Raw genomic sequence first — 13,819 nt, 5'->3', positions numbered from 1 at the left:
CTCCAATGATAAAAAAATACATGGAAAATTAAAGTACGCTCGCTTAACATTTTAATGTTCTAATATACTTGTATTAGTCTTTATTTGCAAATCTTTGAAACCATTACAAACACCTTAATTACAAAAACAACCCTAGAATACTTCCGAACTTTACCAACAACTCTACTCTAGCGTCTGAACACAATAAACTAATCTCTATATTCTATTTTAAAACAACATCGTAATCTCTAATAATATGTAGAATTAAAATACTTAGCTAGATTTTACAGAATAAAATATCATACTGAAACAACATTTTAGCAACAATTAACAATTATTAGGGAACCTTTGCATTCATAGTATAATCAGACTTCACACGTCATGCATACAAGTAGAAATTGCTAGACTTCATCGAATAATTATGACGTTAACGTTTGAGCTGAATGTTCGTGGTAGCAAGTTGACTTGACATGTTTGACATACAGCTTGAAAGGCGGAGGGAAACAGGAAGGGTTAAACTTTACTTGATTTTAAATCTGCATCCAAATTGTCCTCTCTTTCAAAAAGGTCATGTTCCCACGTGTGTCCACGGGATCGATTCTCCTCTACGTGTATAACAATAAGGTGTCAGTACTGAATATAATTAAAGTATGTACGCAATAATGAACATAAGATTTGAGCGAGATTAAAAAAAAATATAACAAAATAGCTTAAGGCCATATATAGATAAAGCAAATTGTTAAATGCCTCAAGTTGTTGCAGATATTTAAACAAAATACGGCCCTATGCTATTAACCCGACATCCCAAAAAGAAAATTAAAGATGAAATATGTACTTAACGACAAGTTATCGTTGAAGATACAAAAAGAGCCACTCGGATTTTTTGGTCATTAAATTTCTTATACGTTTAACATGGAAGAGTTGCAAAAACTCCGGTTAGCCCGTTTGCATCTTCAACGACAATATGCTCTGTAGCTTTAGTACAATGAGTATTTATGTAGAGAAAGCAATAGTGCTGAAGGATAATGTCGTGCTTTCTTGTTTCAAGTAAAGCTCAGTATCATCGAGGATTCCTACCTCGGAAGCCCCCTCGTCCTCCTCGAAGGAACCCTCTGCCTCTGCCACGGAAAGAACTAGATGATGGTTCCCCAATACGACTGTCGTGCTGCTAAAAATGTATAAATTATAATAAGTTTTTATCCGTCCAAAATTCTTTGTACCTGATAAGTGATAATGAATTATATTTTATTTGAGTGAAAGAACACTTGCATTTGTGTCAAATTTTGCTGGAAACCTTCCAGCCGGACGGGATAATTTACTCCTTAAATCTCTTTCTCGTTCAATCATTCGCCTACGCATCTCTGGTGGCATTGGCGGTGGGGTTCGAGAGAGGCTTCTGGACACTCTCTCTCGGTCTCTTAAAACTCTAACAGGACTGCGTGAATGGTGCGATGGTCGTTCTGTTCGGTCTTTAGATCTGGACCGTATGTGTGGTGGATGTAACCCTTCCTCTCGGATGCGTTCCCCTCTAACAGTAATAATATCCCGACTTCTATCACCACGACGCATTACTGAAGATGGTCCTCTTTCACCACGCATGTCTCTATCCCGGGATGGTGGTGACATGGAACGATGCTGGTAATTTGAAGGTCGGAAATCGCGATGTTGACCTGATGTCGTGATGGGTTGAAGATTTCTTGATCCTCTAAACTCCAAGTCTTTGGTCACAACTGGTGGCAGTCTGAACGAATCACCTCTATTGGAAGCAGTTGGGTCATGAATAATCATCACTCGTTGGGAAGGGTGTTGCAAAACTGGAGGACTTCTATTGTGACCTTCGTCACCATCTGAGGCAAATCTACGACGCATCCCTTCCTTGAGTTCGTCTCTTTCAAAAATTGGTCTCGCACCTTCCCCACTGTAATAACTCAGTATTATTATTAGTTGTTCTTGATTAATTGTGTACAAAAAAAGCCAAATTTGTACCTCCTTCGAGGAATCTTAACATCATCGGGATCTAGAATACGACGAATTATAGGGAACGTTCCGTCTTCTGTTATAAGACTGATGGATTGTTGTTTAATTGGTGGTGGAAGAGAATGATTTAAAACACTGTGTGGTAGTGAACTTTTAATTCCGCGATAAGCAGCAGTGCTGGGTACGTTGATAGAATTACTAAATACAACATATTAAATGTACTACATTGAAATCTTCGTATTATCAATTACAATTATGTGCATTATCGTCGTACCTGGCGATAGGACTCGAGCTACGACTGCGAGATTGCCTCATCGGTCTTCCTCTTGCTCTCTCTGCTTCTTCCCGACCAGGAAGTCGGCCTGCATAGCGATTTCCACCACTGCTTCTACTACGATCATGTGGAGATCGAGATCTACTGGAACGCCTAATTTAAAGACAAGGAAAATAATTATTTAGTAATAATTATTAACCCAACTAGGAACTTTAATGTACATTACATTATGTAATACCTGTTACTGGAAGGGCGACCACCTTGTCGACTATTGCTGAGAACTGGGGGTGGCGGGGCTTGAGGAACAGCACCAACTGGATTTGCCCTCCCACCTCTTCCTAAATGATGTTGGCGATGTGACATTATTAATTAATCAAAATGTTCCGGTTGTGTCGTCTTCTTTGTCGAAGAAGAGAAGATGGAACATTAACTGGAATGTGAAATTCCTTCCCTTATTTATAAAGCACACTTTGTCTTTTACTATATACTTTATAAAACCGCAAATTTTTTTAACAAATTTTAACCAGAGAATTACAAAAAATCCATCCGGAAATTTGGAAAGTACTTTTTACCGAAACGAGAGGAAGGAAGCCTGTCTCGCTTGGTGTTCCCTCTGCTTGAAAAGTGTCTCATCTTCGCAAACTGGGCAACGAGAGAACATGACAAATTTTTCTGTCGTCTAATTCAGTCAGCAAAATTTATGAATTTATGTCAACGATTGTCTAGATTGAGAGAGGGATAAGCAACTTATCCGAATGACATGAAGTAATTTAGCATCAATTTTTTCTTGGCATTATTGTTCTAGGCTGCATAACATTTCCGCCTTCAGTCAATCCGGATATGCGAGGAAAGGAAAGCTGGAGAACTTTCTCCAAAAAATGAACCCAAATAAATACACGTTTGCTATTTCATGAAGGCGTAGCTGCGCAGACTTCTACGTGACAAATTCCTAACCTGTTCAACGCGTCACGTTATACGCCACTGTTTCGTCATCTGACCTCTGATTCACCATAACAAGCAGAAACTGACTGTATTTATTTGTCTATCAGAAGTCAAATCGATAGGAGGACATTAATAATTAATAATTGAATTTCATAAAAAACGTGGAATTAATTCAAAGAAAGTTTTGTCAAAATGGCTCTGAATTCGGCCCATTTTGAGGGTGGTGTGCTTATCCATCAAGGAGAAATGTGAGTCTAGTTCTAGTTATTTATAACGTATATTTCTAAATTTTGTTTCACATACATTACAATTATTTTTTTAGGATTCTATTGCACGCTCCAAATTCGCAGATCTCATTTTCTGGAAACGACGAACTAAAGTTCGGAGAGAAGTCTGGAAATGTAAGTATGATAAAAGATAAAACCAAATCTGTTAAATTACTAAATACTATTTCTCGAACTGACTGAATATTTACTGATTTATTCTAGGCCTACTTGACGACGCATCGCTTAATCTTTCTCGTAGGAAAGGGGTCAACCTCATTCAAATCGTTCTCATTCCCATTCGTCTGTTTGTCCGAAGTTGATGTGGAGCAACCCGTGTTTGGATCAAATTTCCTCAAGGGGAAAGTTCGAAGTCAACCGGATGGAGGTTGGAGAGGCGAAGCCAAGTTCAAGATGGTCTTTAAGTCAGGCGGAGCTATTGATTTCGCCCAAGGAATGGTTATGGCGATGAGAATCGGTGCGTACAATTGAGTATTTTATACAAACAAAATAAATCTCATAGTAATCAATTGTGTTTTCTTATAGCGAAACAAATGAATGCACAAAGTGCAGCATGGAATAATCCTCCTCCATCTTACACCCAAGCCACTGCGCCGGGAGCTTATCATCAAGCACCACCAAACTATTACAGCGCTCCTCAGACTATGTATGGTTGGATGCCTCCGTCATATAACTTTCCTGCTCCTCAGGCTGGAACCATTTTCATCAATGATGCACCACCGCCTTATCCAGGAATGGCCCCACAAGGACAATACTACCAACAACCGCCTGCAGCCAATGGATTTGGTTATCCGCAACAAGAATATGCAGCTTATCCACCTCAACAACCACCGATGACTGCAGCTCCTCCCGCTGGATTCGCTTACCCACCTCAAAATGGATATGCTTATGCTAATGGAAACCAAGCGTTTGTTCCAGCATCTGCATCCGCCCCACCGCCCACGTATGATGAAGCAAGCAAGAAAACCAACTAAGCTAAGGCTGAAGAAAAGAAATATGAATACGCTAGATACCTGACCATCTCCCTAAATCTGGAATACATAATTTCATTTACTCAAGTAATTAAGAATAGTGTTGAGTTTTATAATCATGAATCTGGATAATATTGTATCATAATTATTTCTAAAAGCCGGACGTAATGACAAATAAGTATAATTTACAAGATTTTAGTTTTAGATTGATGAACGATTGAATAAGGTACGTCCGCCTTGAACGGTCTAGCAACTATTCACGAACCAGAATTATACAGATATTGACATCAGTTTTTGGTAACGCATTCCATGAATATTATTCTATCTGATTTTGGACTCTATAGTATTTCTCATGCTAATCTTTCTATTTAAAGGTGCTAATTAATTTTAAACGTATCTTCACTTTCGCACGCTTGTATTGTCTTGTAGTTGAACATGCATGTAGTAGAAATCAATGCAACAATCAAATTATAAGTAAGAATAAAAATTCCTGACTTAATTCATTATGAGAAAATAGTTGATTTTCCATGTAATGAGCTATTTAGGTAGCTCCTCATTGAGGAAGGTGGAATAATTAGGAAGGTTGGATTTTATTTTAATTCAATAATTTAAATCTAAACCCAAATATAAAATCTAATCAATTAATGACAATTTTGTGAGTCAAAATTATTGTGTAGTAGATTACATCATACATTTCAGCTTTAATAAATTATACTTTAAACAGGAGAAAGTCATTATGCTTCTTGGGACTCGAACTTTGGAAAAACTTGCATCACTTCCGTCCACTTAAGTGATCCATTAGACAAATCACGCAGAGTTTCACCAACTTTGTCAATCTGGTGTAAGAAACTTGTGTTAGAACCAATATTGTTATAGTTTAATTCTAATTATGGTCATACCGGAAGACGAACTTGAAGAGTTGAGTCTCGTTCTCGTAAGGTAACGCTGGAGTTGTTTAGCGTTTCAAAGTCAATTGTGATTCCAAAGGGAATAGCAATTTCATCCGTTCGAGCATACCTAATTCAGGCAAATATTTATTACTATGCACTAATTACTCTAAATTACGAGACTTTTAAGTAAATTGTTCATACCGACGACCAATAGAACCGCTAGAATCGTCCACTTTTACAGAGACTTCTCGTTTTCTTAATTCCTGAACGACCTCTGCAACTCTGGCTTGTAATTCTGCCTTGTTGCTTAATGGAAGCACAGAACATTTGACGGGAGCAATAACAGGAGGCAGCGAGAGGTACTAGAAAAAAATAACCAAAGTTCCAACAATACGATTGAATATATGTATTAAAGTTCAAGAAGTTAAACAGTTCAACTTACCGTTCGCTGAACATCATCAGCTCTGGTTTTGAAATTATGTTCAAAGATAGAATACAAGATCCTTCCAATTCCAAAACTTGGTTCAATTACATTTGGAACAAATTCTTCCACATGGATAGTCTTTTCAACTTTCTCGATTTTCAATTCTTCTGTAGTAATTTTGAAGGAATTTTCACCAATTTTAATTTCCACAAAACTAAAAAAACAATTGGGAAATGCATCAGACATTCGATAAATGTTAATGTTAGTGTACAAGTGAGTAAATTTACCCAGCAGAGAGCAAATTATCGTTAATTTTCTTGATTTCTTCTTCGTCAACGTTTGCGAAATAATCTGCAATCGCCTTTGCATTTTGTTTGAAAGCTTTCCCAATTGTGGCCTTGTTCAAGTTGGCTTGCATCATTTCCACCTTCTTTGGAGCCGGTAGTCTCCTCTCAGCTATCAATTTTACTCCGGTGGCCTTTGTATGTTGGCTTAAATCAAAGGCAGAACGATCAGCACAACCTACGCACTCTACCCATCCGTATGAGGTCAGAATTTCAGCGTCCCAACAATCTCTTGCGTAATGAGCCATTTCATTTCCAAGATGTTGACGGAATCGCAACTTGTCAGGATTAACTCCAACCTTCTCTAGAAACATTTTGATTCTGACAAGGAAGAATCCCAAAGTTTCATTTGCAACGAGACCCTGAAACATTGAACATTAAATTGACTTAGCTTACTCTTCTAACTCCTCTTTAACTTTATTTCAAATTAATTTTCTTACAGAGCCCACTGCTTCCGAGATTGTAATCTGACTTGGTTTCTTTCCATCCATTTGATCACAAGCAGAGTAAAGGGTCATTAAAGTATCCTTTACTTCGCAAAATTTTGGATGACTCATGTTACTCGAGTCGCAAAAATGTTCAATTTCAGCCATTGTAAATTCTCTAACACGTAATAGTCCAGATCGTGGAGAAATTTCATTCCTGAAGGCGTTGCCGATCTGTGCTGCAGCGAATGGTAATTTTCCGGAAGAAAATTCCAAAAGACGCTTAAAATTGACAAATATGCCTTGAGCAGTTTCCGGACGAAGGAAACCTTTCACTGCTGCCGATGGACCAATTTGGGTAGAAAACATTAGATTAAACTCCATTGGGGGGCTAAGTGGATTTCCGGTAACGGGACTAACGACATTGAACTCGGCCATGAGCCCGGCCATTTGATCTTTATTGTAGCCATCCAATTGAGATAATACAGTGCTGATACGATCTGAGCAATAAAATGGCTGATAAGTTTTGAATTGTTCAACTAATCAAAATTGTAAAAAAAGCATTAACTAATAATTAAGTTACCTTTCGTTTCGGCTGTTGTGCCTTTTTCTTTTTCAATCTTTTCAACCGTAGCTTTTATGAGATGATCAAGGCGGAAACATTCTCCATTTTTCTCATCCTTCACCATGAGATCAGCGAAACGGTCAACATGACCCGATGCTTTAAGGACTGGTTCCGGGGTTAAGATGCTACAGTCGACTTCCAACATTCCTTCCTACAAGGAACAAAACACATTCATCTATGTAATGCAAGTACTGACAATAAATAATAAGTATGATTAGATTAGGCAAGATTTACCTCTAGGACAAAAAATTGTCGCCAGAAATTTAAAAGATTAGCTTTCGTGGCACACCCCATAGGTCCAAAGTCGTATTGTCCAGTGACACCTTAAATGCGTGGTAATTTTAATAAAAACTCGATCGGTTGTTAATCGTACAACAAAATAATACCTCCATAAATTGCGAAAGATTGATCATAAAAGAATCGTCTCTTCAATAAATCCTCCATTCTCATCCGATCAAATCCGTCATCTTTTTGCGTCAATTCAAGTTCCTTATCTTCTAAGATCTTTTTCCTCGCTTTAAGTTCGACGACAGCTTTTTTAACTTCAATTTCACCTTCACCCATTTCCTTCAATTTCCGGACGAGATCACCCTTTTTCAAAAAATAAGAATAAGTCTTTTCCTTTGTTAGTTTAGATATAGTAAATTAATTAGAGTTACAAATTATACCTGCTCCTTCACTGATGCCCTCAATGGGGCCAAAATTTCTTCCGCATTGTCTGCCATGATGTAGATAACGTCCTTGTTCTTCTTCTTGCTCTTGAACTCTTCGATCACTGATTTTTTCTTGGTTCCCCAATTCTCCGGAAGTTTGGATTTTCTAGGAGCAGCAGAATTTGTCGAGTTCCTTCGAACCGAAAGACAACCAGATGCTAACGGATTTAGAAATCGATGTGGTGACAACAATGAAGTGCTGTTGGTTTGAAAGTTGAAATTTTTCTTGGCAGCTGCTGCAAACAAGGCCTGCACTACAGACGAAACGTGTCCCGTTACCCTCATCGGCACAACTCTCGTATTATTACGCAAAGGCTGGGTATATTCGCGATTTGAGCATAAACCTAAACCGGCGTGTTTGCTCATTCCCACGTTATGCAACGTTGGTGAGATATGCATGATGCAACTTTTATTGCAGATTCCGTGCAGATCAAAATGACATAACTTGCAGATTTAAATTGTTTTAGCTGTGCTCACTTTTAATTTGAATAACTTTGATTTGAGTACAAAATAAGGACATAAAGAGCATGCAAACGACAATTTGATTGAATGCCAATTATTGGCAATAGATTGGCTACACTGCTCCAATTGATCATTGTAAAATTTGATTAATATATAGGACCAATGTTTAAAATCTGAGAATGGTTCAATTAAACGCAGTCACAATTTCGTTTATATCAGGCACAGTCATTCAGGTGAAGTATGGAAAGTTAGATTCGAAATTTTAATGAACAGAATATAAAATTCCCTGGCGTAAGTTTGTTTGAGATTATCTATATTTCATCTAGTCGTCAATGCAGTCGTCGGATTCAGCTCCGTTTCCGCACGGCTCCGTTCCTATAACATGTACATCAAAGTTGTAATTAGTAGACAAGTAATAATTCATGCAACTGTTTAAAAATCTAACCAAAATATCGATCTCCGAAGTTCCCAATTCCTGGAATAACATGGAACGATGAGTTGATTTCAGGGTCCACTGCTGTGGTCACGATCTTAACTCTTGGGAACGCATATGCAATTGAGTGCACTCCTAGTAAATATTACAATTAATTAAGTCCTTGTATGTATAGACGCATGATGTAATTAGCTGTTAACTACCTGACTGTGCCATCAACAAAGAAAGGAGCATAATGTTTTGCTCAGGAACGTCATGGTCAAGAAGAATTCGAATTGCCATCATGGATGCTGCTCCAGTCTAAAAGTTCAAGTTCAAATCTTCAGCTCAAAGGACTTGTTTTTCCTCGATCAATTTAGTTTAATTCCAAACAAATTATGAAAGCGTACCGCAACAGTTGCGTCCATTAGCATAACCACATAGTCAGCAATATCTCGAGGCAACCTCAAATAATACAGCTGAAATTCAGATTAATGAAATGAAATTACGACGTTTAAACAGTTTATAAATGTAAAGCATATTTACCTCTGGTTCGCCGGTATTCTTATTAGTTTGAATAAGAATTTTTCCTAAAATAACAGATAAATGGCGAATAATTTTAAGAAACCAGGTCAAATATATTTGTATTTATATATACCGATTCGAATTTCTTTGAGAACGTCATTTAGGGCTTGTTCCATTGTCTTACAAATTGTCAAAATGAATAATATTATCCTGAAACGTGCATATTAGATTTTTAAGTTTTTTTAATACCTCCCCAGCTCTAAGAATAGACACGCCACAAATTTTTCTCGCCATGGCACGTTTCCCTTTATACAATATATTTTGAGGGCTTTCAACCACCACATCCTAGAATGAAACAAAATATTGCATTCACTTAAAAAGTTTATAGAAATGAATGATAAGCAACATGCAACGCTCAAACCTTGAATGGTAGTAGACTCATCGAGTACTCGATTAGTAGACGAATCAGCCGTTTTGAATAGAATATAAATTCATCCCGTGGAGTGTCTTTAGCTCGTATGAAAGTGTGCAGCCCCAAAATCTAAAAGAGAAAAAAATATTATTCAGTATCAATGTTTAAGTATAAAATAAAAGTGTAAATCAAGTTAATACCTGTCTTGTAGATGGCAAAACGAATAATGACTCTGGCATAGCAGTCGGTGTTGATGAGTCCAGTAAATCTTTATGCCAACCTTCCACAAGTTTATCTCGAACTTTTAACTCCCTGGCATGTAATTCACTGTGGACATGTTGCACGATCAGGTTAATGGCCACATCGTTATCTCCGCCTCGTGGCACGATTCTGAGCGATACACATATTTGCAAATTAAAAAGTTAATTTCTTTAAAGCATCAACTTGAAATGTATGTTATGGAGTACTTACATATCGGCATGTGCCATCTGAGAATACAAAGAATCAAAAATGCATTATAATTTTATTTTTACATAGATCTAGAACAACACTCTAAATTGTTTTACCTGGGGAGCAATGTATGAATCAAAACTTGGTTTAACAAATCTTTGATACTGTAGGAGAACGCCGTTGAGATCTCTCCCCCTCTCTAATAATAGTACAATAAATAAAAATTTATAGTTATTTATATTCATACAAATAAATTATTGTACATAGAATAATTATTACAATATGAATGAATCATCATATTACCAGAGATATCACGACGGAGACGACGAGCAAGCCGAGTGTCGGCGTCTGTGTCCACAAACACCTTGATATCCAGAAGCTGCAGCAAAAATGAACAGTTACAGTGCTGAATTATTACGATTAAACTTTTTTAGCTACCTTCATCACTTCCGGATCGTAAAATGTAAAGATCCCTTCAAATATAATGACATTGGCACCATACATGGTTTTACAATTGCTCTCTCGTCCATGAGTGACGAAATTGTAAACCGGAACTTCGACCTTCTTTCCTTCCCTCAATCGCTGTATAGTTTCAATCAGCAGGGGAAAATCGAAAGCATCAGGATGGTCAAAATTATATTCGTTCTTCCCAGCCAAGTTATGCTGTTTCTCATTCAAAACCTATATAGATACAGGAAATTATTAGAAGTTGGTGTCATTGGATTTTATTTCGAATTCAAAAATGAAATATTTATGTAGATGAAGAACCTTGTAAAAACAATCCATGGACAATCGAGTGACCCAGGGAATGTTAAGGTCCTGAATGATCTTATCAGCGACAGTTGTCTTCCCTGATGCCGATCCACCACAAATTCCTGTGATACAAAAAAATGCTCCACATAAATAACTTGCATGACTAATGACTTAAATATGTGGATCTGCTTACCAATCACGCACGGCTCAATATGCTGTCCGTCCGTGTTATACCAGGGGGGCCGCCCTAAAATGAATACAAATAAACTTTGTACAAAATTGCATATCAGGTCGACATGTGCATAACCTACTTACCAGCAGTGTAAATAGTCCTCGTTTGAGTTCGCATAATTGGTTCTCGTCTCCTATTTTTCCCCAAGAGTCCCCCACTTGACGACATTGTTCTCTGGCGTCGTCTTCCTGTCGTGACCGTCCCTTCAATTGACACATCGTCCCCACTAGCAATCTGTTTTCCCTTCATATCTGCTCCGCTACTTGCGGAAGACTGTTCCTCTTCTAATTCGTCCTCTGCGTCGCCATCATTACAGTCTATGCCTTGACGAAAGGGATCGTCCCCGTTTTCATCATCTTCCGGGTATAGCAACTCATTTTCGACAGAGTCCGTGTCATTGTCCTCGTAATGCGCGTCATCCGTTATAGTGCCATCATTTGTGCTCACAGATCCTGGTCCCAGGCCTCCTCCCACAAGGGTCATTCCTGTCCGGAACACTGAATCGTCCTCGGTACTAAATAGATACATGCGTAATGAATTAGTACACAGTTACCAATAAGTTGGAGAAAACTGTGAAAAGCTGCTAAATTTTGCTATATAAGACACAGCACACGGTTCTTAATTTTATAAAACACAAAAGTAAGACAACCCCACAAACAGCAAAAGACGGCACCCGGTATTTTGAGCTATTTAGTTGCTAAATTCACACGATACGAACCTTTCATCTGAACTATTCGGAGGCTCCACCAATTCTTTATTGCGACCACCACCACCACCCACCAGATTAACCACACCCACCACCGGATTTCGTGGGATAAATACTTTCGCCACCGATCTTTTATTTCCACCCCGACCTGGGGATTGGCTCCCACTTGACCCTTTTCCTTTTATTGCACTTATTAACATACCAGGCGACGGTGGAAATGGAAATCGTTCCGACATGTTTACTATGTAATTTTATGATTCACGTGTATAACTATTTATTTAGAGATGAGTTTAATGATCTTGCTTCTAAAGTGAATAACTCACTAAAATTATTCTTGCTGACAAATGCAGTAGAATAAAAACTTGCTTCAGAATGTATGTAGGTGGTCAAGTCCAGTGACCTGCCTGTCCTCTTTTTTTAACAACGTCGTACTAAAAATTGACAATTATGACGACATGCCTAAAATTGTATCAAATTACTGATTGAAAAATGTCTCCACACTGAATACCCAGCATATGTGAACCGTCTTATGAATATAAATCTTTGACACAATCTGGAATCTTATTATCATCAATCAACGTCAGTTAACTAACCAACTTTAATAAATTTCTTGCTAATAAATACTCAATGTTTCTTATCTTATGATGAATATGTGATGCTACCAGTTTGATGCAGTGTCATATAAGGTCACTTTAATAAATACTGATGCTATGAATAAATCCTGGAATTGGATGAGGTTATCACTCGTGGTGATCTCAAGAAATATGTATAAGTAAGAACGATGATAAGTAAGACACAAAGAACAAACCGGGATTTGATGTGATGATGTTGTATTTAACAAGCAAATTAAGTAAATGTTGAATCAGCAACGGCTAGACAACCAGACACGATGAATGAAAACCACGCCGTGGAAATTGTCACGGTGCCAAATTTTCAAGTCAGTCACTGCCAGTGTCACACACACACACCGTCGTCGTCATTCGTTCGTTTTTATTTAAAACGACGGATAACCGAACAGCAGCAGATTAGAATATGGAGAGCAATGGTCTGGTCTAAATATCGACCCGAAATAACAACACGGGTCTCTGTAGCATGACGCGGTTGAGAAATCCACTCGGGAGTACGAAGTGAGATGAATAAATGCACGTATGTACATTGAGAAATGTGAGATTTTGTGAGAAATGAGACAAAGATGAGACAAAAATCTCACATTTTCGTAATATTACCAAGATTATAGTAAATACTTACCAATACTTGTTCAACTTTTCGCGAATCTCTGCTTCACTCAAGTCCATGGTGGTTGATGGTGAATTGCAAGGACGGCCGGTATTATACTGACTGAGAAGTGATAAAGTTTAACTTGAATGTCAATTAGCATTCGTATGGTAATTAACAAGTGTTATTGGTCGCGTATCACCTTTGGCCCGACGATACATAATAATTGTTCCGTAGTATTGTGAGTTTATTAAATAATATGAATATGAACAATAGTTAACTACTCAAAAATTGAGTTCAGACGAGTAATAAAAGCTGGTAATTTGATGATCCGTCATTTTAGGCATCATATTTCTAAAGAAGGAATAATAAGCGTCGCAAAATAATTTTGCTTGCAGTCGTAATTGTACTATTTGGACGACTAAAAGTTTCAAATGTCACATTTTTACGGTCTCATTCGGCTCCATTCCAAATAATATGTATAATTAACGGATGTTTGTTGTCTGGCTTTCAGTTTGAATTAAATCGTGTCATATTCCCTATTTCATTTAAGTACTTCACATTTAATTAAGCGTTCCATTGAAATGTTGCTTTGAACAGATCCAATTTTTGACATCTGGCTGATTCTAAGAATTGCTTGCATGTATTTATAAAGAATATTTGTCATTTGTGTAAAAAAGAGGAAAAACAGTTTGAATGACGCAATACAAAACTATATTGATCTGTTATTACACCTTGGACCTTGAACGTGAACTTTTGATTTCGTATGAATTGAAATCCTTCATGAAACATTTACTGTTATGC

The 13,819-nt window shown here is 37.5% G+C and overlaps 4 protein-coding genes across 7 annotated transcripts; 1 reads left to right on the top strand and 3 right to left on the bottom strand.

The window, feature by feature from the left end:
• Positions 1–53: 53 nt before the first annotated feature.
• Positions 54–2,855, bottom strand: LOC110854351 (female-specific protein transformer). 2 transcript variants are annotated; one of them, XM_022102782.2, is made up of 6 exons: positions 2,469–2,855; positions 2,231–2,383; positions 1,966–2,154; positions 1,249–1,897; positions 1,057–1,144; positions 54–584 (listed from the first exon to the last, which is right to left on the bottom strand). In XM_022102782.2, exons 1-6 carry the CDS (start codon positions 2,591–2,593, stop codon positions 493–495), a joined length of 1,296 nt encoding a protein of 431 aa, XP_021958474.1. In that variant the 5' UTR covers positions 2,594–2,855; the 3' UTR covers positions 54–492. The 2 variants fall into 2 exon arrangements, with proteins under 2 accessions (XP_021958474.1, XP_021958473.1); XM_022102781.2 differs by having other exon boundaries at positions 1,057–1,147; positions 2,469–2,853.
• Positions 2,856–3,193: 338 nt separating this feature from the next.
• Positions 3,194–4,941, top strand: LOC110853785 (postacrosomal sheath WW domain-binding protein). Its single transcript, XM_022102117.2, has 4 exons — positions 3,194–3,420; positions 3,495–3,573; positions 3,661–3,913; positions 3,982–4,941. The coding sequence occupies exons 1-4, from the start codon at positions 3,365–3,367 to the stop codon at positions 4,428–4,430; spliced, it is 837 nt and encodes a 278-aa protein (XP_021957809.1). The 5' UTR covers positions 3,194–3,364; the 3' UTR covers positions 4,431–4,941.
• A 57-nt stretch (positions 4,942–4,998) lies between these two features.
• LOC110853783 (glycine--tRNA ligase) lies at positions 4,999–8,229 on the bottom strand. The gene is made up of 10 exons (XM_022102116.2): positions 7,804–8,229; positions 7,522–7,726; positions 7,370–7,458; positions 7,094–7,286; positions 6,526–7,010; positions 6,029–6,447; positions 5,760–5,955; positions 5,519–5,679; positions 5,327–5,444; positions 4,999–5,263 (listed from the first exon to the last, which is right to left on the bottom strand). Exons 1-10 carry the CDS (start codon positions 8,212–8,214, stop codon positions 5,162–5,164), a joined length of 2,379 nt encoding a protein of 792 aa, XP_021957808.2. The 5' UTR covers positions 8,215–8,229; the 3' UTR covers positions 4,999–5,161.
• Positions 8,230–8,306: 77 nt separating this feature from the next.
• On the bottom strand, positions 8,307–13,189 carry LOC110854066 (uridine-cytidine kinase-like 1). 3 transcript variants are annotated; one of them, XM_022102461.2, is made up of 17 exons: positions 13,049–13,189; positions 11,178–11,608; positions 11,056–11,109; positions 10,878–10,984; positions 10,548–10,790; positions 10,413–10,488; positions 10,226–10,308; positions 10,131–10,147; positions 9,860–10,049; positions 9,669–9,788; positions 9,497–9,592; positions 9,381–9,426; positions 9,269–9,312; positions 9,133–9,201; positions 8,947–9,043; positions 8,756–8,878; positions 8,307–8,685 (listed from the first exon to the last, which is right to left on the bottom strand). In XM_022102461.2, the coding sequence occupies exons 1-17, from the start codon at positions 13,093–13,095 to the stop codon at positions 8,633–8,635; spliced, it is 1,896 nt and encodes a 631-aa protein (XP_021958153.1). In that variant the 5' UTR covers positions 13,096–13,189; the 3' UTR covers positions 8,307–8,632. The 3 variants fall into 3 exon arrangements, with proteins under 3 accessions (XP_021958153.1, XP_021958154.1, XP_021958152.1); XM_022102462.2 differs by lacking the exon at positions 13,049–13,189 and adding an exon at positions 12,609–12,890; XM_022102460.2 differs by lacking the exon at positions 13,049–13,189 and adding an exon at positions 11,813–12,592.
• Positions 13,190–13,819: the final 630 nt, after the last annotated feature.

Source organism: Folsomia candida, unplaced genomic scaffold (genome assembly GCF_002217175.1).
Source record: "Folsomia candida strain VU population unplaced genomic scaffold, ASM221717v1 Fcan01_Sc009, whole genome shotgun sequence".
NCBI lineage: Eukaryota > Metazoa > Arthropoda > Collembola > Entomobryomorpha > Isotomidae > Folsomia > Folsomia candida.
Note: the sequence above shows the minus strand (reverse complement) of the source record. Positions and strands in the feature narration are given on the sequence as shown.